At 36.7% G+C, this 23,913-nt stretch overlaps 1 protein-coding gene across 2 annotated transcripts in view; it reads left to right on the top strand.

Moving 5' to 3' along the window:
* Nucleotides 1–23,726, top strand: part of LOC124631647 (phosphatidylinositol 4-kinase beta) — a 51,232-nt gene extending 27,506 nt beyond the window's left edge. Inside the window, exons 1-10 of one of the 2 annotated variants that reach the window (XM_047166145.1) lie at nt 493–765; nt 865–1,759; nt 7,238–7,438; nt 12,071–12,337; nt 16,683–16,844; nt 18,172–18,405; nt 19,393–19,571; nt 19,892–20,003; nt 20,266–20,407; nt 20,843–23,726. In XM_047166145.1, the coding sequence (XP_047022101.1) occupies nt 710–765; nt 865–1,759; nt 7,238–7,438; nt 12,071–12,337; nt 16,683–16,844; nt 18,172–18,405; nt 19,393–19,571; nt 19,892–20,003; nt 20,266–20,407; nt 20,843–21,024 (2,430 nt within the window). In that variant the 5' untranslated portion in view covers nt 493–709 and the 3' untranslated portion in view covers nt 21,025–23,726. Of the gene's footprint in view, nt 1–492; nt 766–864; nt 1,760–7,237; nt 7,439–12,070; nt 12,338–16,682; nt 16,845–18,171; nt 18,406–19,392; nt 19,572–19,891; nt 20,004–20,265; nt 20,408–20,842 lie in introns of those variants that run through there. The other variant, XM_047166144.1, reaches the window with a different exon arrangement.
* The last annotated feature ends 187 nt before the right edge of the window (nt 23,727–23,913 follow it).

Below are 23,913 nucleotides of genomic sequence, written 5' to 3'. Positions count from 1 at the left end.
ACGATTGTAACTGTAACTATCTCATTGAAATTCCTTGCAACATTAGTAAATGCGCCGTGCAGTCTCATAAGGAACTGCTTTGGTAATCGCCCGTTGAATATTAAATATTGGACTCTAATGTCATCCTTTTGTAATACAGTGTGAAATCGCTGGACTTGCTGAATTTTAAGTCATTGAACTATCAAATCTATTGAACAGTCAATTTCACTCAATTCGAGCTTTAGTTAGTAGATTGTTGGAATAATCGTTACGTCAGTTTGCACAAGTGTAGACAATGTAAAAATAAATAAACACAGAATTTAGTTCCACGTCTTTACAAAGACTACGTCCCTGCTCTGTAAACTCGGTCGGCGAAATCTTTGGCCTGCAAAGATCTTTGTTTATACTGTTCTAAGTTGTTTAGTTGCGTTTCGGCTGCGTAATCGAGGTGATCCTTATTCGAATGGTATGCGGAGCGGCGCGTCTATTTGGTTGCGTAAAGCAGTTTGCCATACGGCGGCCGCGGGGTAGGACGTGTGTGCTGCGTTTGCACAATGTTCAGTGTTTAATTACGTGCTATGATATATCACAAGGCTGCTCGCATTGTTTTAACGCTACGCTAGTGTTTGAGCGCAGTTACTATGTTTATTAGAGGACGCTAATTGAATAATCGCGCTCTGTGTTTGAAATCAGTGTTGAGTTTCTGTGCGTTTTAGTGAACAACAGGCAAATGGTTAGAAAGATTATTGTCATCGGCATACAGCATTACGAGGATCCGTTTTATAAGTATGTAACTTGTAAATTGCGAGTATGTTTTGCAAACTGATCCCGAAGAAAAATATTTTTGGGTTGGTAAGTTCTTTAAATATTTTTACTTTGTTGTAGACATGTGACGGGTGCTAGCGGGCCGCCAGCAGGATGCGGCCACCAAAGAAACAGATCCCTGGACTCTGTTCTCCAGAGGATACCAGAAGACATGACACCTACTTCGCCGGAGGGGGCGCCACTTCGAATCTCAATCGAAGTGCCCGCTCCGAGACTAGCGCTTCCACCTGAGGTGCCCACGGGCTCCGACGACTCCGGCATCCACACACCCCCTGACGGCAACGACGAGGAGCGACCACAACCACCAGCAGCTGCAAGGTCTAGAGAAAGTCTCGATTCCGGTAACCCAGAAGACACAGACAAACCGCCCGATCCACCCGATACACTAGTTGATACAGCAGTGAAATCCGATATTTGTGCTGCAGAAACATCTAAAAACAAAGACTTTCTGCTCCGATTGTTTGAAAGTAAACTATTTGATATGAGTATGGCAATCTCATATCTGTTTAACTCTAAGGAACCGGGCGTGCAGACGTACCTGGCGAACAAACTATTCTCATTCCCATACGAAGACGTGGATTTCTACCTGCCGCAATTAGCGACCATGTATATAGAAATGAGCGATGTGGCGGACGTGTTGAAACCGTATTTGGTGTGCAGGTGTAAACAAAGTGCTGAGTTTTCACTTAGGCTCGCGTGGTTATTGACTGCTTTCGGGGGTGACGCTAAGAGATCGAGGGCGACAAAACTTAGGGACTCTATACTGGCCGAGGAGATCAGGCCGGCAGCGAGGAGGGGGCATCACAGGTCGCAGTCTGACGCGTCTGCGTTGAGGCTAGCGACTCCCTCAGGGAGGCACCTGGGAGACCTTGCATCTGGTCGAGCGTTTGACAATGGATGCCTTTGTGGAGAGCAGTGTTCGTGTGGAGCGCCGAGATTAGCACCTCAAATACAGGTACTTATATATTTAGTATAATTATTCTGAACAAAATTTTAGTCACGTAAAATTTCAGTGTAATTACTATTATTTACAATGCTTGGAGACATGTGTTTTGATATTATGATGTGATGAAACATTTTATGTAGCTGTAGTAGATAACATTGAAGTGTGTACTTGTTAGTTGTTGTAATGCTTTTCCGTGTCACGTAGGTTTTCTCATCCCAGAACCACATTCGCTCTGACAAAAATATAAAAGGTAACACTGTGACTTTACCTTACACTACCTTAAAAATCTAATATTATTCTCAGAACGTGTCATTTAACTCAAGATATAAAGGATATTTCATAATCAGGCGTTTTGCCATGATTTCAAGTAATTCTTAGAGTGTAATGTCGAAATGTTTTGCAAAATCGTAAAGGGGTATTCACGCTCACATTCTGTAACACGCGTGTATCCGCGTCGTGACTCGAGCCAGTCGCCTTCCTACGTAAAACAAACCTTGGGTAAACAGCTCGGTTCTACACCCATTAATATTATTGCTACATTCAGTGTTAATTAGCAACTTAGAAAAGCTTCAGGCGATGACTGCTTGAAGGCGGAAATAACGCAATCTGCACGTGTGATAACGTTAACGAGTTTTCAGAATATTTTAACGTAACTATAAATCAAAATAAACTTAATTAAATACTGAATCATTCATTCATTATTTGAAAATAATTAAAATTAATATTAAAAAAAAACAGATATAAATAAGTGAAGCGCAACTCTAAGCTTGAATAAAGGTCGGAGAAATACACGCTAATTTTAATGTTCACCTTACATACAAGTTGTTCGTGAACTCATTTCAATTAAAATACACTGAAATAATTTAATCGACCTTCGATAGCCAAAACATTGGATAGCCTCATTAATTCTGAAGTTCTTATTTCCTGGACTCGACAAAAAATCTTAGAGCGAATTCTTTTAATTGTACAAACTTTTTATTTCATCGTGAAAGTTATTTTCGGTCATTATAAATAATCTTAGACAGAGAGTAATTCGCAAGTGATTGGTACCTACATCTGTTCAGCAAAGCTTAGCAAGGTCTTTGTAGTAACCTTTGCTTAATCATCCAACAGCAAAAAGAGTGTGGGCATTGATCTTGAAATGTAACTGGCATTTAACATGACATTATTGATTAAATATACAACTTCTACATCGTAATCTTATGACTACAATTTGATTAAGAAGCCGAAATTGAATATATATATTGACTTTTGATTTGAATAAGTCTGTAATGATGATGTAACTGGCACCTTTGAAAACTTTTGTGACAGTTATTTTCATGCGAAAATTCAGAATAATTTGTTATTTGACTGAAAAAATCCCCTACATTGTCCTGTCCATATATGAAGCTCTAAAATAAAGGGCCTTCATGAGTGAAAATTTTCTCACAAATTCATTGTTCAACCGATATACTTTAGCTTTAGAGGGTGCCGACCTAATAACACGATTTTCTAATAAATCTTGACACATAATATTTGTTTACCCAACGCCTATGTCATGGAAAGTGAAATCGTTAACTCGTGCCAATAATTTATGGTAATATGTTACAATATGAACTCTAAGCAGGCTTTTGGATCTTATTTCCTACATTTTCTAAATAGTATAATATTAATTGCGCTAGTGCATGTAGAGAGAAACATCTTGAGGAAGCCTGGACTATATAGTCTGAAATCACCAACCCGCATTGAGCAAGCGTGGTGATTAATGCTCAATCCTTCTCCGTGTGAGAGGAGGCCTGTGCCCAGCAGTGGGACTATAAAAAGGCTGTAACAGTAACAGTAGTGCATGTAGTCAGTATAAGATCAAATGCTACTTTTCGAAACTTTGTCCGTCTAAGACCTTAGATTTCATTTAGCTCTAATTCAAAACCTTGGTCGAAGTGACAGGTAATAATGTTATATCAACCAACTCGTGATCACGCTTTTTACATTAAACGTAGTAGCATTTCTAATCACTGTTATTATTTAGCGGTTATCAGTTAACTCACATCTATTGTATGTCCGCTATCGAAGATCACTGTACAAAGCTACATGCAAAAAGTAATTGTTCTCTTTATCATCTTCGTGACTTTACCTTCACTGCCTCTGTTACATAATATTGACTTCTTCAGTGATTCATACCAAATATTCAAATCTAAGTAAATACTCCCTGTATGTATTCTTCGTCCAAGACAGACACTTGCAGATAAGACCTTTTACTTCTGACAGTAGATCCAACGGTTTTGTTTTATGGATCGGTCAGTTCCTAGAAAGTGAACGCCTGATTGTGGGTTCCTTGAATGGGGCTCAAATGCCTATTCCCAAATACCGAACGATGTCAAAAGTTAAAAGAACTTAGAACACATATGCCCATATGTGTTCTAAGTTCACGTTGTAGATAAGATCTTTTGACATGCTATGGTAGAACCGTTTAAACTTCAAATTGATGGAATGGTCAGTTCTTAGAAAATGGACGGTTGAGTTCGTTAAAGCAGATAGTCGTTCGCTGAAATTTTACTTGCGATTTGTAAATGGCGAAAGCATTGTGAATTCATGATCAAGTTGTCATAGTTGCAATGATCAGTGAACATATGACTTTGAGGATAAAAATATAACTTGGAATCCACATTCCTGTAAGTGCACTAGTATTGACTTCCCAAAAGCAGATGCAGATTTGATACTGGCCAAATGATGGATTACAGTCAGACTGCATTGTTATGATATACGCATTTAAATCCTGTTCGTTTGTAGTCTTTCATTATAAATGCACCTAATGACTACAATGCTAACTTCCACACAATGTAAGCTATTAATACAGACTTTTATGAATGAAGCATGTATTGTTCTCCATTTATGTAAACCATTTTAATTATATTCAATCACAAAGACATGCTACAGGTAAATGCGTTTTTTTTTTCATTTTTGTCCAACGGTAGAAAGTAGCATTTATAACAGTAATGTTCCGTGTTGATAGAATCGTTATTAGATAACAGTATGCATGCCGGTATCGATTTCCGATAATTTACTAAACACGTTGTTTCTTAATACCTACACTTGGGTACCGATAGCAAATATTTGAAATATGTACCGTACTTTCCCCGTAGTCAATTTCTTAATGACCTGATTTTGCAATAGGTAAATCCTGAAAATGTCGATACTCTGAATTAATTTTTCTTCTTTATGATAACTACCTACTTATTTCCTTTGAGAAGAGGATATAAAAAACTGTATGTGAATTGTGAACCATATTTTATTGTAATCACCAACCACACACATGTTAATAGTACGGTATGAATATGCAAATTGGAAGTATAAAAAAGTTGATACAAATGAACGTGACGTTCTGAGAACACCTGCTCGTTGGTACTTGCTCGAGTTCAATGATAAACATTGATATGAAGTTCGTTTTACCATTACATAGGTACTCTTTTTATTATTGAACTCTGGAATCGTAGTATCGAGCCTGCGTGGTAGCTATACATGCTGTTAGTCTAATTTTGTTTTTTTGTTTTTTTTTTTTTCGAAAAAGCTTGCGATAATGATTTCTTGGCTTGAATAGTATTTTTGCAAGAACTTGTCTTTATATTGACCATGACTGAATTCGATAGACGTCAAAGATACGGCACTCTTCAATTTGTTATTCCAATTATTTTTAAGATCAGAAGCTGGGTTAGAGATACTTATCTGTCAGTAATTGTGTAGCATCATATTTTAAATAATTGTAGGTATCGACATCCAGTCATGCGATTGCGTGATGATTCTATGATACTGTTTATATAGCACTCTCACGAAATACTAAAAAAGTACGTGGGATGAGTAAACTCCAAAAAGAAGCTTGCAAATGGTCTGAATAGTGTCCAAAAGTTATAGCTTCAACTTCAAAAACCGTTTCTCTTCACATTTGAAGCAGATTTTCTATTCTTTAAAGAACATTTTAGTTTAAAACTACGTCTAACATCGCGGTTTCTATCTCCGGCGTATTATGTTTCCACTTAGCGGAGAACTGCAAACTTTTCAAAGTTGTATACGACCCACTTTCTGCTATTTTCCCAGCTATCCCGTAGCGCAAGAGATTAATGAGCAGTGAACAAAGCTGGGACTTAACCCTACGTTAAAGTTGTAACTTCACAGACACTATCATGCTTACATTTAGTACACATGTACTCGCTTCGCACGGCTATCCAGGTTGACCTAGTTTTAAAGTCAGGGCCGTAGGCTGAAACAAATACAAGCAGTAATCAATCGTGACTGGTTTAAGCCTAGAGAGAAAGGTCGCGGAAACCCAACTTCACTTATCTAATGAAATTAAGCTGCCGTGTTCCACGACATTTAAATAAATTGATTAAAAGGAAACATGCGTACTAAAAGGACGTTCACTTTTATACGTATTTTCCATAGGCCTTTTCCTCGTACGTATTGCGTACTAATGAACTGTTTGTTTATTTTTATCCGGCGTGATGCCTACCGTATGTTTACCTATGGACCAGTTTTGTACCTAGTCTAGAGTAGTTGTGAAAGCACAGGGAGAGTGTTAGATTTTTCTTAGTTCATTACTCTTTGCCTGCTTGTTTATTTTTTGTGTAGTTCGCATCGTACCTGAGTAAGATTATCATGATTTACAATAACTTTCCTTTACAAGGTGCGAGCTACTTCAATCATTAGGGCATTCGCACTTCAGTCCATTGACCACTACGAAGTCTAGCTTTCTCGTGCTTTTGTGCCGTAGTCATTTGCTAGAAACATAATTAAAAAGGTGGTTATTTAGAGACTGCGAACACACTAGTCGGCAAAATCCCCATTGGGCCTTTGACCGACACCCTTGTCGAGCCAAAAAGTTTGTAAAGTTAATTAATGTCACGTTGTTTATGGTACACGTGAAACTTTACATTAATGTTTTAAGGGTAATTAGGAGGCTAACTAATTAACAATAATTAATTACAAACAGCACACGTGTCAATGTCTTGTCGCTGCGAATGACAAGCGGACAAGGTAACTACCGTAGTTTGCCTACTATACCCTTAATGCTTATGTGAGCTGCGTCAATCCTAGCACACAATAGTCAATATGCTCCACACGTTATGAGTACACGTGACCGCTTGCGGTGCTGATTCACTAAACTCCTACTTAGGGGTTACACGACAACAACATTGCAACTACCTAGTATTACCTAAATCGCTGGGGTTTATTACTAAATAAATCTCTCCCAGCATGGTTAATCTTACTGTTGGATTGAATATAAATCGCCCAATCAGTGCTAGTTGCAATACTAAATATGTAAAATTAAGTAGAATTTTCACCGTCTACATTCTGACGTTTTGTATAGACCCATAGAAAAACATGTTTTCCAATCAGTGTTGTATTCGAAAGAAGCCTACCGTCTTACGCAAATTTAGCTACACAATACCGCGGCCTCACCCACTTCAGACGTTTTCGATTACGTAAAATAAACATCAGCGTTACATATTTCAGTTTCTGACGTCACTGACGAACATCGGCCGTCGACTAGCCGGGGTCGCGGACAAGGAGCGTCGTAATGGCCGTCTCAGGGCCGAGTTGGCGACGCTAGACCTAAACCTGCCTGCGAGGGTGTGGTTACCTTTGCACCAGAGGCCTCACTATGTGCTGAGGATACCGCCTCATGCTGCTGCTGTGTTAAACAGCAAGGATAAGGTGAGACTTTGTACTATAATTTGGTTTTGAAGGCGTTTGGAGTTTTAACTTCAGGAGTCATGGTGTTTCGTTTCCAGTTGGACAGAGTCATACTCTATAGAAATAGCCATCACGATCTGCAAAAACTGACTCGAGTGAGAGAAAAATATCCTGAGCAAAAATCGTAAAATGGATTTTGCTCACATAAAGAAAGAGTTAACGGTGATCATTAACCACTAAAGGTCACGAAGCCTTTCAGGATAGTTTCTTGAGTAAAAGATGACCGTAATTAAGCCAAGCGCGACATCGTTAAGTGTCAAATCCGGATATCATTACTTGCCCGCACGCCTCGCCGATAAGTGCTTTTAATCTTTAAAGTCGGATCTTAAATGTCACTAGCATTGTAAGTACTTCAACTTTTCAAGCGAATTTTATTCTTTAACAGATCATTGATATAATTTATGTATTGTAATATTAAAACGAAGGTCGTCTACCTTCGATTGTGTGAGATATGATGCACGATACCCATTACGGCGATTGAATTCTTTTATAATAATGAGAAGGTTGCGCAGCGCGCTTAGATTAACAGCTGACTTAATTGTTGTTGCATTCAGGTGATAACGGATAAATATTGAATCAATGTTGTTCGTTTTTTAGAGGCGTGATTTGGCGATTCGCTTTTCAAAGAATCGCTCGCTCTTGGTTAAGGAAAGGTTAAATCGTATACTCTATGATAGAATAGAATGAATAGATGTTGTGAATAAGGAGGAAATGGAAAGAGGTATTGATTCAAATATGATGGAAATTATTCTCCAGTACTGTGCTGTGGAACAGAAATAAAATCATAATAATGTGACATAATAAGGAACGAGTGTGCGTATGTTCATAAACATACATTATTTAATTCACCCCCTTGCCTTTCTAATACTTCTGCTTTTGCTCAATTTTGGCTTGTAATTCAATTCATTTGAATATTTGGTGAATATGGATTTCAGAAATGTTTTCTTAAATAAACGTTACCAGCAGATGGTTTTGATATAAAACATTATTAATGTAAATGCTAACTCTGCTTTCTTGAAATGATAATAATAATGACGGAAAATGTCGTCTAAATCCTTCTGTTTACGAGCTACAATTTTATCTTTATGACTGTAAGTAAAGTGTACTTTAATTCTTGTCACGTTACAGGCCATTGTATTTTCTTTTGCCATATAATAGAGATAAAGTCACAGTAATGGCATAGTGCAATCGTCAGTCTGGTAATCCCCAAAGGAGATGACACAAGCAGACACTCAGACGGTACATGTATTGTATCCTATTGATAGAAGGACGTGTTGCGCTATTTATAAAGATCAGGGATCATCTATCTCATTTATTGGTCTATTTTGAAACCAAATAGCGAACCATGATAGTTATAATACATTAAATTTTCAACATTACTTCGAAGGGCCAATGTTAAAAACTTCTAACACCTTTTATATAGAGACGCAAAGTTGTTAACGTATGAATTCTCAGCGGTCTTCTATTGGCCAATTAGTGGGTCTACGACCCAATAAAAGCTTAAAATATACTTTACCGTTATAGTAAATCACCTTGGCGAGATAAATCCTCGTAAAATCCACGGTTCACGCCCAAAGGGTGGCCTCATTGCCGTCAAGGCGAACTTTAAGGCATTGCACGTGAATTTCCTCATAGGATTTCCCTTCACTGTACCCACAAAATTACACTTAATTCCAAATTGTGTAATACGCACACGTAAAATGTTTTAACTCGTAGTTTTATTACATTCAACTATGTTAGTTGAGGTAATTAACGAAAATTTTATTGTTATCGCTTTTAATAACATTCATTATTTTATTGAAACAACGTTTCTGCTATTGCCACTAAATTGCTGGTTATTGTCGAAAGTGCGCCCGGAATTTTCTATAAAATTATGGTGCGTGGTAAATATTGTACTTTTCGCTTAGAAAGATAGATACGAGTTATTCCCAATTTGTCATTAGTACCGATTGGTCACCAACTATTTTTTCCATACACCAAATCCCGATTGGTCATTCGAGCAAAATAAATAATTTAATATTTAAATTTTGGGTTCCGATTCGTCACCCGCATAAAATTTCACGTATCAGAGTACCGTCAGAAATAAAAGTGTGTAACGCGCGCCTACCTTTCGTGGTCGAGTCCATGGCCATATATGGCCATCGCGTGATCACCGAGCCGACCAATACGTGGCCGGCCGGCAGAGGGGTGCGGGGAGCGAGGGCCTACTCTCACGAGCGGGGACGCTCGCCGAGTCGCCAGTCCGGCGCACGACGCCATGTATTTCGCACGATGTGTTAACTCTCGCGACCGTGGCTATGTAGTTAAGTACGACGTGTGTTTGTGAACTACCTATGTAACTAATTACCATGTCTGTATTCGAATTACAATAAACTTTCTATAACCAACAATGTGTTTGTTGTTATAAGTGTTAGAAGAAATTTTAAATGAAACACTTCGATGTAGGTAAAGGTTTAAATAGCTCTCATATAAATATAATAAAATGTACAATAAAACACAGGTGAAGACAACATGAGTATTAAACATGGGTATTTTATAAACCCGAAAATGTGACTTGATACTTTTTGTACCGGTAACAAAAGTACCAGGAGCCTATAACTAGCAAAGAGATTGTATACATAAAAATATTCACAAACAAGAAAATAAATATAAAATGTAATTAACAAAAATATTTTGAATCTAGTCAGCAGTTGTGTTGCACATACTGCAGTTTTTTTTTTTAATTGGACCTTGTTCGTATAAACAGAACGTTTCAGTTCAATTATCTTCTTAAACTTCTTGTTCTTACTATCCATACACAATTACTTATTTTATTTATGTATATGCGCTTAAGTTTTTGTCACAAATTGTGCTATTTACTGTTTTTCCGGTATTCATTTTTACGAACTCACATGCACTTCAAGGGCGCTTAACAACCAACTTATAATGCATCTGCACCACATGTTTTTTTGCTAATACCGATAATAGTAAATAGTTCTGTTTTATTACCTGATTTTATATATAAAATAAGTAATACCGAGATTTTCAAAAAAATGGTTGATATACATAAAATACAATTCATCGACATGGTGTAAATTGGTATATTTATCTACAATTAGTATATAAAATGTAAAATCCTGACACTCTTGACTGTTATACTCCTGTAAGTTATGCGGTCCTAGTACATGGTGGGCAGTTCCATGGACACTCGATGGTTGGTATATTACTCATCTGATTTATGCAATCCTGGTATTTTGGTTTTGGTCGTGCGTTGTGTGACGCCGTTGAAATCGCGATTTTATTAATAGCGTGTTGCCATATTCGTAAAAAAACATAACCAACATAAATAATAAAAAAAACATATTACAATATTGTAAAGCTTTTCTTGTTGACAGTACTTTTTACAAAATAAAGTACGGATGACCAATTGGGACTAAGCAAAATAAAATATTTTATGGAATGACAAATCGGGACACGTTTTTTATGGATGCCAAATCACTAAAATGACGAATCGGGCATAACTCATAGATACGGTTCGCGCGTATGATAATGTCTTTCCAAGATCACATAATAATTGAATGTCGTGTTATTCATATCAAAAGCATCAGCTTAGCATAAATCTGTTACTTCAGATTATACAAATGCATATCAAAAAGCATTTAAATGACGTAAAACGCCATTTGTGGTTTATCTTATAATAATACTACGTCAACGATTTCATACCACGATAGCTCTAAAACTATTACCATACAATATGCTTCAACACTATTGATAAGGACGTTCCGCCGTTCATTCTATCTGATAACAAGCAGATAAAAATGTATACATTATTATATGAATTGTATTTCTATATGAAGCCAGTGGCCCGGTACGTGCTCTGCTACGTAAATAAATGAAGAACAGTTCGACCGATTTTGTGTAAACTTCACATAAACCATCTACATAGTAATCCGAACAAAGCCTTAACATTTGGTTTGGATAGTTGAGCCCGTTCTCGAGTTACAACGAAGTGACATTAATTTTTAAATAATATGGTATAATATAGATTGGTATAGAAAACATTGTATATCAACATAACCCAGCCAACCGTTTGTCCCGGCCGATATTTAATTGTCAATTAAGGAAACCATTTGTAAGTCAACGCTGGCTCCGCAACGTAGGAACAAGATAATTGTGTACAATTTGTTTTCAACCAGCTGGCGCCGCTTTTGAGAGCTATCATTTTATCGTTGTACTGAAACTTGAGTTGGTCGTTATTTCTATAAGGAACAGCTTGGTTCTTTAAGGAAGTAGCGCATTGTAGAGGAATATAAAATTAAAATATTTTAAGGTAGGATAAATCGGGGTTTTGAATAGAAGGGGAATAGAATTTCAGGAATAAATGACACGCCATTGATAGGGTAGCGATATGCTTTGATTTTAGGGAAACACTTATGACACGTTACACTGCTAAATAGTCAATTTTCATTAAAAAAAATTCAACTTTCGATATCTTAATTAGTGCCTTTTATTTACTATTTTGTGGTCAAAACCACTCCGACTACAAATAAACAGACTTTGCGAGACTATATCACCATATAGCAGTACTTAAACCATTTTTTTCACATCCCACAGGCGCCCTACATAATGTACGTGGAAGTCCTAGAAACGGACGGCCACGAGCCCCTCCCGCCGCGCCTACTTCCCCCCGCGCCGCCCGCACCCCACTCACCCCCTATAAGACATACGAAGAGTGAAGAGAACTTAGTACCCGAGTGGCCAGCATTATCCCTATACTCGGGCCTGGATGATGGAGACGCGGGCGACTGTTGGAGTCATGATGATGAAGAACTTAGCACGCAGTACTCGCATCGAGCTCCTGCGCCGGATAGTTTGTCGCAGGTAAATAAATGCTTGCTTGATTTAGTTTTGGACGGTTGAAGGTGTTTATGATAAAATTTACTAACCAAATAGGAGATATGGTTAGATATTGTAACTTCTGCCTTCATAAAACGTAGTAACATGGTAGTTAATGCTTGGAATATGTCTTTAGATGAAATCGGTGGGAGGAGTAATTAATAGTCTGCAATTAATTTACCATGATTTGTTCCTAAACAAAGCTGAGTAAATGAATGCTACCTTGAAGTATTGAATCACCATGGGTTACCCATAATAAAATGCATGTCAAAACACAACCCACAGAAACAACTAATACTTTGTCTGTAGCCTAATAAGGCCCGCATCGCCACCACTCGCAAACAGAACCGAATACATTATTCTTTTTCTAAAATAAGTCTCATGTTAATATTGGCATACATTCTAAATTCAAAACCGGAACGGTTCGGAAACTAGTCAGGGTTTTATACATGCATCTGATTGACATATTGGACACACGGTTTTTTGCACTTCTACTGTTTAACTGTGTTATTTATGAAGCTATTATATCATTTGGACTCTGGTTATGAACGTCAAAGCAAGTTTTTAAAATCAATTAATTCTTGGCTTGACAGAAGAATAAGTCACCGTGCGATATGTACAAAACAAAATGAGAGCTAGGACGAATAGCAGCGTTACTCTTGCCAATAATAGATACAAGCCTTAGTTGAGAGCGACCTTTACCTATAGAGATAACATTCAAAACACTTGTAGGTACAGACTATCTTTAAAAAAGAATTTATTGACTTTCCAAAAACAATGATTAGATTACATAAGCCAATGATTATTGGTTTTTTATTACAAGATATCTATTATCGGGTAATGCGTAATTATTCTTACATTAGCGTTTTAATTCGTCCTTACGATCAAGATATTAGACGTTTAATTTTATCGTTTCGTCGGTTATTTTCGTTTTACAGTATGATGGTCATAATTTGATGTTTCCCGTCAGACGAAGGAATGCCCTTGACTGTATCGTAATAATTTTGTGTATTTCTGTATGTTTGTAAAGTCTACGTATCATTCCGTGGCATTGTCCGCATTTTTGGTAGACATTAATGACTAATTCTAAAAATCAAAATATTGCATGCTAAAGTTGCGAACAGTAGTGCACAATAATGTCGCTCGTTAGTGCAAACAATAATAAATCTTCAAACAATCAACTCGATATGATAAATTAAATACCAGCTACCATAAACGTCAAATTACCCTATCTAATTTATTACCGCCAATTTTGTACCTAACACATTATATCTACGCTCCAGTCTAGGTCGAACTCCAGGCTGACGCTTAGTTCTTTGTCCTAGTTTATCGGTTAATCAATCTTCATTGTAATATCGTTACACTCGACCACGTGCGAGTACAAAGGGCACGTGGATCGGGAATAGAGGTGAACGCTTTCTTAGAACCTTTTGTGAAGGGAAATCCATCTTAATAATGGAATATTATGATAGACATTTTGTATGGAAATTGTGATATTCTGCGGCCTGTGTATTACGAGTTTTATCACGGTTATAAGGTGTTATTGCCATGATTTTACTTTCGGGAAAAATTAAGTCTATGACTACCTACACGGTCCGATCTACCACAAGTTCTAAGATTTTGAAAGTCAATAAAAAGTTTCTAATTTGATGAAGGTGTACTTATCTCTTTTTATCTTAATGTATAAATAATGACGAAGCTTTTGCAATGGAAAATCCATTTTCAAAATGAAACAGCAATTTTAAACAAATACTTAGCTCTTAGCTGGCGAGTGCATCCATCAAATGGTTTTTATTTTAAGATGTACCGAGACCGATTAAATTCGTGTGAAAAAACTTCTAAAGCAACAGAGGTTTTTATGACGACTACGTCATTTACAAATTAGGGGTTAAACAGGATACAAACTGCGGTCAAAATTTCAATATATTTAACGAACTACTGAGCATAGTTTTATTTTAATGCCTTAACATTTGGTGAGGTTCAACACTCTAGCCAAATGACCATTTAACCTAACTATCGTTATTTCTTAACCGAACAATGGGTTACAAAGTTACAATGACCGCTACTTATATTTTTTGTTTTTCTTTCAAATCTACAAATTATATGGTGCTAGCTCAAGAAACAGAGTTAGGTTTTATTTTCCAGTTTCTTATTTAATATGTTGTTTGCATGGTGATAAAAATCTAAATAGTTCTGTGAAGTCATTATGGGAAGCTTTATTTTTTTCTCGTTATTTATTTTGTGATGGCGAGTAATTAAAACTAAAGTTAATTATGTTACTTTGTCTTCTTTAATGACGTATCTAGGAAACAAAGTTAGATAATGTTTGTATAACTCTGAATTGTTTCCAACAAATAATAGACGAATGCCACGAGTGTGGTTACAAACTATAATTACATGATTGCCAAATACCTAAATACAATTATACACTGAAAAGTGAATGGCCATTTACCTGTTTGACTGATTTATGTAAAAAAAATATATGGTGATAGATTGTAATCTGAGAAAGAGATCTCTGTACGCATTTAAATATTGATAAGTTGTATATCAAACATTAGTAACGCTTATTTACTTTTAAATGAGTTTATGTCACATTCAGTAACATGTAATATGCAAATGATATGTTCAAATATCCAATAATGTAAAATATACTTTCCATCTAAAAAATATGAATCACAAATTCACTTGTAGATCAATTGGCCTCTTCCGTATAATGATATAACGGTATCAACATATATAAGTATATAGTATTCTAAGTATATTTCCCACGTCCACAAGTTATTTCGGCTTCCTAAATTAGATCTACAATAGTGTAATATTCCATCAAAAGGCAGTAAATGAGAATACATATTGATACGTTTATTGCTCTATTGAATTCCCTTCGAATGTAGGCGCGTGGGAGTAAATAATGTTCTTGAATTGATTGAACCGTGATCCCGTTCTATAGAAATCCAAAAATACTGTGCTTCTGCTACCATTTATTAATGGGGGAATTGCTACTAAGCTGTGAAAAGAAATCATTTTTAATCAATTCTCTGTCTATGAATGGCTACAAGCCACTGCCCACATATTTCTGAATAAGATACCTAGGTACATAATGTTGTTTTTAACTTAGTTTATTTGATGAATTTTCATATAGAAATCGTTATTACGCGACTACTAAATATTTAGCATTATGAATTAATATGCAAAAATATATTTATGGAAGTAAATTATAATAATCAATTTCCATTTGACGTTCACATTGAGTTACGCAGGCAATTTGAGTTACAGCACATTGGTCATTAGATTAACAGACTTTCTAGATGAATGATGGCTGAATTGATACTGCTTTGAGTGGTATCTGAAGCTATCCTATAAAATCCTTAGAAAAATATGATCGATCCGAAGAAGTCTTCGTTGTTTTGTTTGTCTCTAATTAAATTAGTCTAATTGAGGAAACATATTTGGGGTATGTCTGGTTGTGCGAGAAGTAGCTCCCACGCGGGTTGAACTACTGGCGGAAACTACATAATTAAATAAAGTAATAATAAGTACGTACCCTATCATTACATTTTCTCTACACTTGTTTACTTCAGACATCGTAAACCCAAAGAAAATGTTAAAGACGAGGAAATTACTTACAATAATTATAGGTAGAGAGAGCCACTTAGTTCACACTTTATAGGGCCCTTTCTCCTGACTGCATATTACTACAAGCAGGTAATTGCAAATTATTGACGTTTCCGTATCAGTGTGATACTTAGTAATTAGCAAGTTATCTTACCTGTGAAACTAAAGTGCATAATTGTTGAGGCATACGTTACATTATTACGCGGAAAGTGATCATAACAACAGCAGTTGATACGTTGATAAGTCAACCTCTATGTTTTTGCGCTGCATTTGAAATACATAAAGTTTTTCCTTTGTTGTTTGGTTCGCTTTGTTGGGTATCATCAAATCTGAATAAATTATGGCGTGGCTGTGAAACAACATGATAAATAACAATTAAAATGAGTGAACTTATGATATCTGCATTACCTACATATATAATTAAGTAAAAAAGCAGCGGATAAAAATGTGCAGAGATAAAACCTACCTTGAATACGTGTTATGCCTGTACGTCACTATATGCACCTACAATTTCTGTCCTATGCATTTCATACTGAAGGAAAAAAACTCAACCTATGATTGCAAACCTTTCTGTTTTTGTAGGTACCTAATTAATCTTTGTATTAATACCACCTCTTGTAAAATACTCAAACTACCTACTAGTTTGCACCTACCTCATATCTATTTATACTGCCATATACCAATTACCTAGACATTTTCCTAACATAACATTTCGCAGGTATCGGCAGTATCAGCATTATCCACATCATCGTGCGGGTCTCGTGAATCAGTGGCGGTGGGTGCTGGTGAGGTTCGAAGAAGGCTGGCTGATGCCACCGCCGCTCCTCCGCCCAATGCTTTCCGACATGACCCCGCCGATCCTTCGGCTACAGCGCTTAAGGTACGTTGTATTTGTTATATAGATGCTGACCTATTGAATATCTGCCTGTAACACAGTTTCTGTAACTAATCTTCATCATCTACTTTTGGAGTACGTTTTTCATTCTAATTCTACCTATATCATTTAAGTCCAGGCCATCTTATCAAGCTACTCCAACCTGGCATTTTTTCCCTATCAACATTGACCTTTATACTTCAGAAATAAAGTTGAAAATCTATTAAAGATTGCATTATATAGCTAGATGTGCTGGCGTCAGTATATTTCGACTGCAGCGTTCAGCCGATTGAGGAATTATTATTCGATTAAAGTACAAATACATAAATAATAATCATGTCATGCTTATTTCATAATAGTATCGTGGTCATGTTCAGTATCTAATCCACTGCGCTTAAGTTGTTATTAATGTTTTAAAAATACACATAGCCAACACAAAACCTCTTCCTTTTACGGAAGTCGGTTTATAACCTCATCCATTTTCCCTTTATGAACTTCTGCTGAAGATTGTCTTGATATTTAGGAAAATAATCAAATATAATTTGTAGTTGATCACTATTTGATTAGGCTGATATTCGTTAACCAAGACGAAACAGTTAGAGACCCCCCACACTAGCGTCTTTCGAGCGTCGTCGTCGTGCCAGCGTCCGCGCAACGTCCACCCGACGTCGACGTCGCGGCGACGCGACGCCAGCGCTGGACGGCTGCCGAACGCCGAGCGTGCGCGGCGCTGGTGTCGCGTAGCCGCGGCTCTTCCCAAGCCTTTCTTTTAAGAATGCGATCACTATATTCTCTTTTTGACATATCCCACAACACAGGCCGATTTTGTATTTCTTGAATAAAAAGTTCAGTATCAAACACATCTTCGAGCGGTGACTGCATTTTGGATATTACGTGTGCACTCTATACTGACGACGTTACAACTGACGCGACGCGTGCGGCGCAAGAGGGCGAAGTACTGGTGGGGAGCGGGGCAAATAGATTGCGTTGAGCATTGTACTTGTTCGCAAAAAACGTTGAATCGCGTCGCGGCTACGCGACGCCAGCGCTGCGCACGCTCGGCGTTCGGCAGCCGGCCAGCGCTGGCGTCGCGTCGCCGCGACGTCGACGTCGGGTGGACGTTTGCGCGGACGCTGGCACGACGACGACGCTCGAAAGACGCTAGTGTGGGGGGTCCCTTAAATTAATCGTCTAAGCTGAAATACAGAAAAGTACTCCACTACCGTATTTAAGGAGCACGGCGCACTTATTGCTATTGTTACTCATTTCTTGCTATTGTTAATCTACGCAAAAATATTATTTCTAATCTAAATGTTAAAATGTTTGTCCACAGGAATCATGGGAAAGCAAATACGCTCGCATGCGTTCGTCATCGCCTTACGGCGCATTAAGCGGTTGGCGTCTCCTCGGCTGCATCGTCAAAGTGGGCGACGATTTACGACAAGAGATGTTAGCGGCACAACTGCTGAGAAGATTGCAAACTGCTTGGTCGGCTGAAAGGGTTCCTTTGAAACTCAGGCCCTATGAGATACTGTGTCTGGATAAGGAGTGCGGACTTATACAACCCGTGAGTATACTCGTCTTGTTTGATAAGAAACTTGATGAAATAATGTGGCAAAAGACATTGGCTATTGTTTTCAAAGAAAGTAACGTTTTCTATCACCTATATTTTCACACATCTATATTTTGGATAACTGTCTAATGTTTAGTACACATACACATCATGTTATAACCAGAATACTTCTTCTTTGAACCAATATTCCTTAGCAACAAGTAGGTATTCAGTAGGGTTTACTGCAAGTCTGAATCATTCTATATTTTTTCAATATAAATAAAAATAACAGTGACTCATATTCATTAACACCTAAGGTTGTCATCAATAGATTGTTAATATCCTATCACCTTATCTGACATTAACATAACACTTCGTATATTGTGTGATAAGTTTCAGAGCTAGTGTACCCAATTTATGATAATACCTTCACAATGTATTGTGGTACAATGTCGGTTTAATGTATTTCCTATTGAAGCTGTTAAGAGGTCAATGTTATTCACTGCTCTGAACTGATCTAGAGGTTGCCAGTTATAATCTTATGCAGTTGTAAGGAATTGTAAAATTTTATATTAAACTAGCTTTTGCCCGCGGCTTCGCTCCCGTCAACTGACTTCTCTACCCTATTTTTTTTTCATAAGAACCTTCTCCTGACAATAACAAACACAACAAAAAAAGAATTAGCCAAATTGGTCCAGGCGTTGTTGAGTTATGCGCTTACCAACACATTTTGCGATTCATTTTTATATTATAGATATGTTTAAGGAGTACTTATTCTTAACCTCAACATTCTGGATTTTTAAACCCAGTCTTGACATTGTCTTTTAAGCTTTTGCTTAAATAGCAGACCATTAGTCTTATGTTCATCTCGTGATCTCAATAATGTCACTAGAACATGGCATAAGAAAGCATTTACCTACTCCTCCCCATCCACGTTTCGAGAACACAACTAGGTTGATAGTTTATTATCATGTGTCTAACTTTTTTTGTTGTTTTCCTCAGGTACTAAACTCAGTATCCCTCCACCAAATAAAGAAGCAATCCGGCAAGAGTCTCCGCGCGTGGTTAGAGCTCGAGCACGGGCCGCCCAACAGCGAGGGCTTCCTGCGAGCGCAGAACAACTTCGTCGAGTCTGCCGCCGCGTACGCGCTTACCAGTTACCTGCTGCAGCTTAAAGACAGGTAGGAAGGCTGAAATGTTAAGGTTTATTAGGTAAAGTGTGTAAAACTCGATTCCCCTTCAACAAATAAAGAAGCAGTCAAGAGGAATCTGTTTGACATGTCAGGGGGTTGTTCCATCCGGCCGGGGCTGCGGGATTTTTCGAAAGAGTTATCGCGGCCCTGGTACATAAAGGTCTTAAGAAGGAACATGGTGGGTTTTAGTCAGTCTGACACTGCCCACGCTCCTAACCCACAGCGGAAGGGGTCATTTGATGATTTCTCATTAAAAAAAAATACTTGTCTACTTTATACACTCTGAGAAATATATTTTCTTGTTTCAGGCATAACGGAAATATTTTGCTGGACAGCACGGGTCACATTATCCACATAGATTTTGGCTTCATATTTTCAATATCACCCAAAAATCTTGGATTTGAGAGCTCGCCATTTAAGGTATTATTATAATTTCATTGTTACACATATCGTAATTTTCACATGTTGTAACGATATTTTTTTTACATGGAAATATTATTTTCATACATCAAACTTTATCTCAGTACAATAAAGACCGAAGTAATAATAATAACGTTAGAACTAGTATTTAAATGACACAATTCATTTTAAATAAATAATCAGTGCTTGCACTTGATTGTTCTATTTTTCTTCCTGTTTTCATGAACTGTTAAATAAATAAAATAATGAATTGTGATTCCAGTTGACGCAAGAGTTTGTAGAAGTGATGGACGGCGAGAACTCGGACATGTTCCAGTACTTCAAGATATTGATACTGCGCGGTTTGATCGCAGCTCGCAAGCACTGCGATCAGATCATACATGTTGTCGAACTTATGAGGATGGGTATGTTTAGAAGACATTACATGTACTAAAAACTCTAGAAGCTTTTACACTGATTTGTTATCTCGTAACTGCTCGTTGATTGATATGTGATCTAATTTAAATATGTAATTAAAAAATGTGTCACATCTGTAGGAGAGATATACATGGGTATATCTCTCCTATATTTTTAGACACCTCCTGGTCTCAAGATTCAAGTTATTCATGTGCAAATATCATTTTAATAGTTTTAATTGCCTCCAACGTTTATTTATTTATTTAGTTTTGCAAAAATAAGTGGTGTAAAATGATGGAAGATAGTATTGGATCTGTTGAACTCTGGGATATAATCTCAGAAATATTTGAAAATATAATAATTCTTCTTATGTTTTTTTTTTTACAGTTGTATCTTTTTTGTAAGTTATATGTTCAACAAGTAATCAATGAATGTATCTGCAGGCGGTCAGCTAGCGTGCCTGCGCAGCAGCAGCGCGGTGTCGTCGTTCCGCGCGCGCTTCCACGCGGGGCGCACGGAGCCGCAGCTGCAGGCGCTCGTCGACAAGCTCGTGCGCGACGCGCTGCACTCGCTCTCCACGCGCCTCTACGACAACTACCAGTACTACACCAACGGCATACTGTAGCCAGGGATCATCTATCCAGTATATACACTCGTGGGACGTTACTACTCACACTTACGCGCGTAGCTGTAGCCTACTCGATTGTATTCGTTAAATCCTCTGTCGTGCTTTTCATGTAGTGTTTTGTCTCTTGTTGACCCTTTGATGGTACTGCTAAATATATGACGACGAATGTACGGTTACCGTTGAATCTCGTTCGTTGTTGCAAATAGAAAGAACCTAGGAATTTGGAAGTCCCATTCTTGAAGGTTCATTTAACTTTCATCACTTAGCCACGTCACCGTGCTATATATTCATTGTTTAGAATTAACAAAATGTTGAGTCTTGCGAGGTGATTTAGACAATAGCATGTCAGACTACTGATATTCACCATTAAAGGGTACTTTATTCCTTAAAGTTTCGTTATACTATAGCTTACAATATGAACACTTGCACTTTAGAAAATGACTTGTTAAAAAGAGGCAAAGAAATTCTTTAGTAATATTTGAATTGAATGTGTTATCACTCTCTAACTGAAACTCATTTTCTCATTATACAGAGCGTCATGAGAGTCGACATTATCTTCAATCCATATATTGGTTTAGAAATTTTGAGATTCGCGTACTACGTTAACTTGTTATATCATAGCTTACATCACGTAGATTTTGTAAATTTAGTGCCATAACCCCACTGACACGCTGTACCTTGGAATCTTAGTCTTATTTGCTCAAACATGAACACTCGATCATTCACAATATGTTTGACCCGTCCACTGTAGATCCCTCTAGTGCTTTGTAAAAATAAACAGATTGACAGATTCATATTTTTCATGTATAAAGGTTACTGCAAATAGAATGTTATAAAATTCTAAAATAAAAAATATGTAAATAATAAAATGAAATTATGATAATTTTCGCAATGAGAAGACTGATTGTTCAGGCATGAAGAGTGGTTTAGATTTAGGTTTCTTAGCCGATTAAATTTAAGTTTTATCCTGTATGTACATTGGAAGACATGAATGCGAAACGAATGATAAATTGATGTTACTGACATGAATGCGAACGATATGCCAAAGGAATGTGTAAAAATGGCATTGTTTTAGACGTTAAGTACTTTTAGAGTAATACGGAAATCGAAAATCTTATTGTTAAATGTCCAACGCTAGATATACTCAGAGACACCAAATAAATTAGGTGGATCTATATAACAAAATAGACGTTTTATGAATTATATCGATGTATGTATGATATATGGGATTATTGTTATTCTGTGTTGTGGGCAGTGTTGCCATTAGGTAGGTAATGGAACCAATATTATTGTAATGTTAAAATGAAGGAGTAAACATTGATTAGTATAATACCTCGTATCATTGACCTTTCGACATCTAAAGGTATTAAAAGGGGAGTGAGAATGTTGCCAAATTTTTAACTATAGCAATGACGAGATGTTTATATTTTTAAATATGTCCACTCTAATATTCCAATTTTCTCCTCAAAATAAATGACATATTCTAGGTAAAGAAATACAGTAGAGCTCTGACCAGCTAGCTATTCTGAGACCGAAGGGAAAAGATCTAAAATTTCCATACTATAGTAAATAGTATAATATACTTTATGAAGTGGTCCACTTCTTCCTTAAAAATTGATATCTGAAATACGCGATCTTTTTATATACAATCTAATGCCCAGGCGCTCTCAAACAGGATATAAATGGCTATACAGCACTGAGAGAGGTAAATCAGTCACAGATATAATGCTGTTCTATTCAATATAAAGCCTTTATAAACGGCAAAAATATATGTTGAGACAAGGATGTAAATACCGTGCATTTTATTTTATGACGTCATATATTTTATATTTATATTTCTTGTATAATACGATGTTAAACTAGAATACGGTGTCAAGTTTTAGTTGACACGTACATAGTCAGGGCCAGTTTACGTCGCTGCTTTGATTTTGTATAATGGAACTTTATGAAATGCTAGATATTATTATGCCGTTGTCTACTGTTGAATTTCAATGTTTGTTAAAAGCATGTTAGTGCGGCACATATGCACGAAATCGTAAGCAAAAGAAGTCAGGAGTCGAATGCTAGAACAAGATGTGTCTTCCATTTCAACTTCCCAATTACGGTCTTGGGTGTAATGAAGAAGTATGCATCATTAATCCATTGCTTCGTATTCGTGAATATATGGGATCTGTATAATGAATCAAGCAATAATACGCCTTATTCTAGAATATTTTAAGATTTATTTTGCGCTTTTTATGTACTTAGCTCTTCCGCTAGGCATTAAAGACGATCCTGCGATGTAGACTGGCCTTCAAAGACGCTACTTATAGTTTTGTATAAATTGTCTCTCAGCTTAAAATCTAGCCTTAATAAATCCATATTTATTACCATTATATTTGTGTGTGGGTGAACTATTGTAATGTCGCATTGGACAAATAGATAGTATATAATTGACGTACCTATAAATATTATATTCATTATAGTCTCATATTTGTTTAAAGTTGAAAATTATAATTATATCTGTATATAAACGTTTTTGCTTACGGTCAATATTAAATTATTCTGTTTAAGACAATATTGCAAATGTCCGAAACTGAGATAACTTTCTCGTCGAAATTAATTCGTTATTTATCATCATGTACAGGTAATTGTAAGTAGGTACTCTAACATCTATCGTTTATCTTAATTTTTTAAATATACATAATCATGATTTTTTATGTGGCTTTTATTTTAACCCTAGTATGCATGTTTAAGACACATTCTATTCGTTATGCAACGAATAATTAATTAATTATATCATTTTCGATATAGAAAATAATGACTCAAATCTTTGACATTTGTTATAAGGTTATGTAGTACATAGATGTTTAACTTTGGTCCTTATACCTTCAGGAATAGATGATA

Source organism: Helicoverpa zea, chromosome 7 (genome assembly GCF_022581195.2).
Source record: "Helicoverpa zea isolate HzStark_Cry1AcR chromosome 7, ilHelZeax1.1, whole genome shotgun sequence".
Lineage (NCBI taxonomy): Eukaryota > Metazoa > Arthropoda > Insecta > Lepidoptera > Noctuidae > Helicoverpa > Helicoverpa zea.
This window is presented reverse-complemented; position numbering and strand designations above follow the sequence as displayed.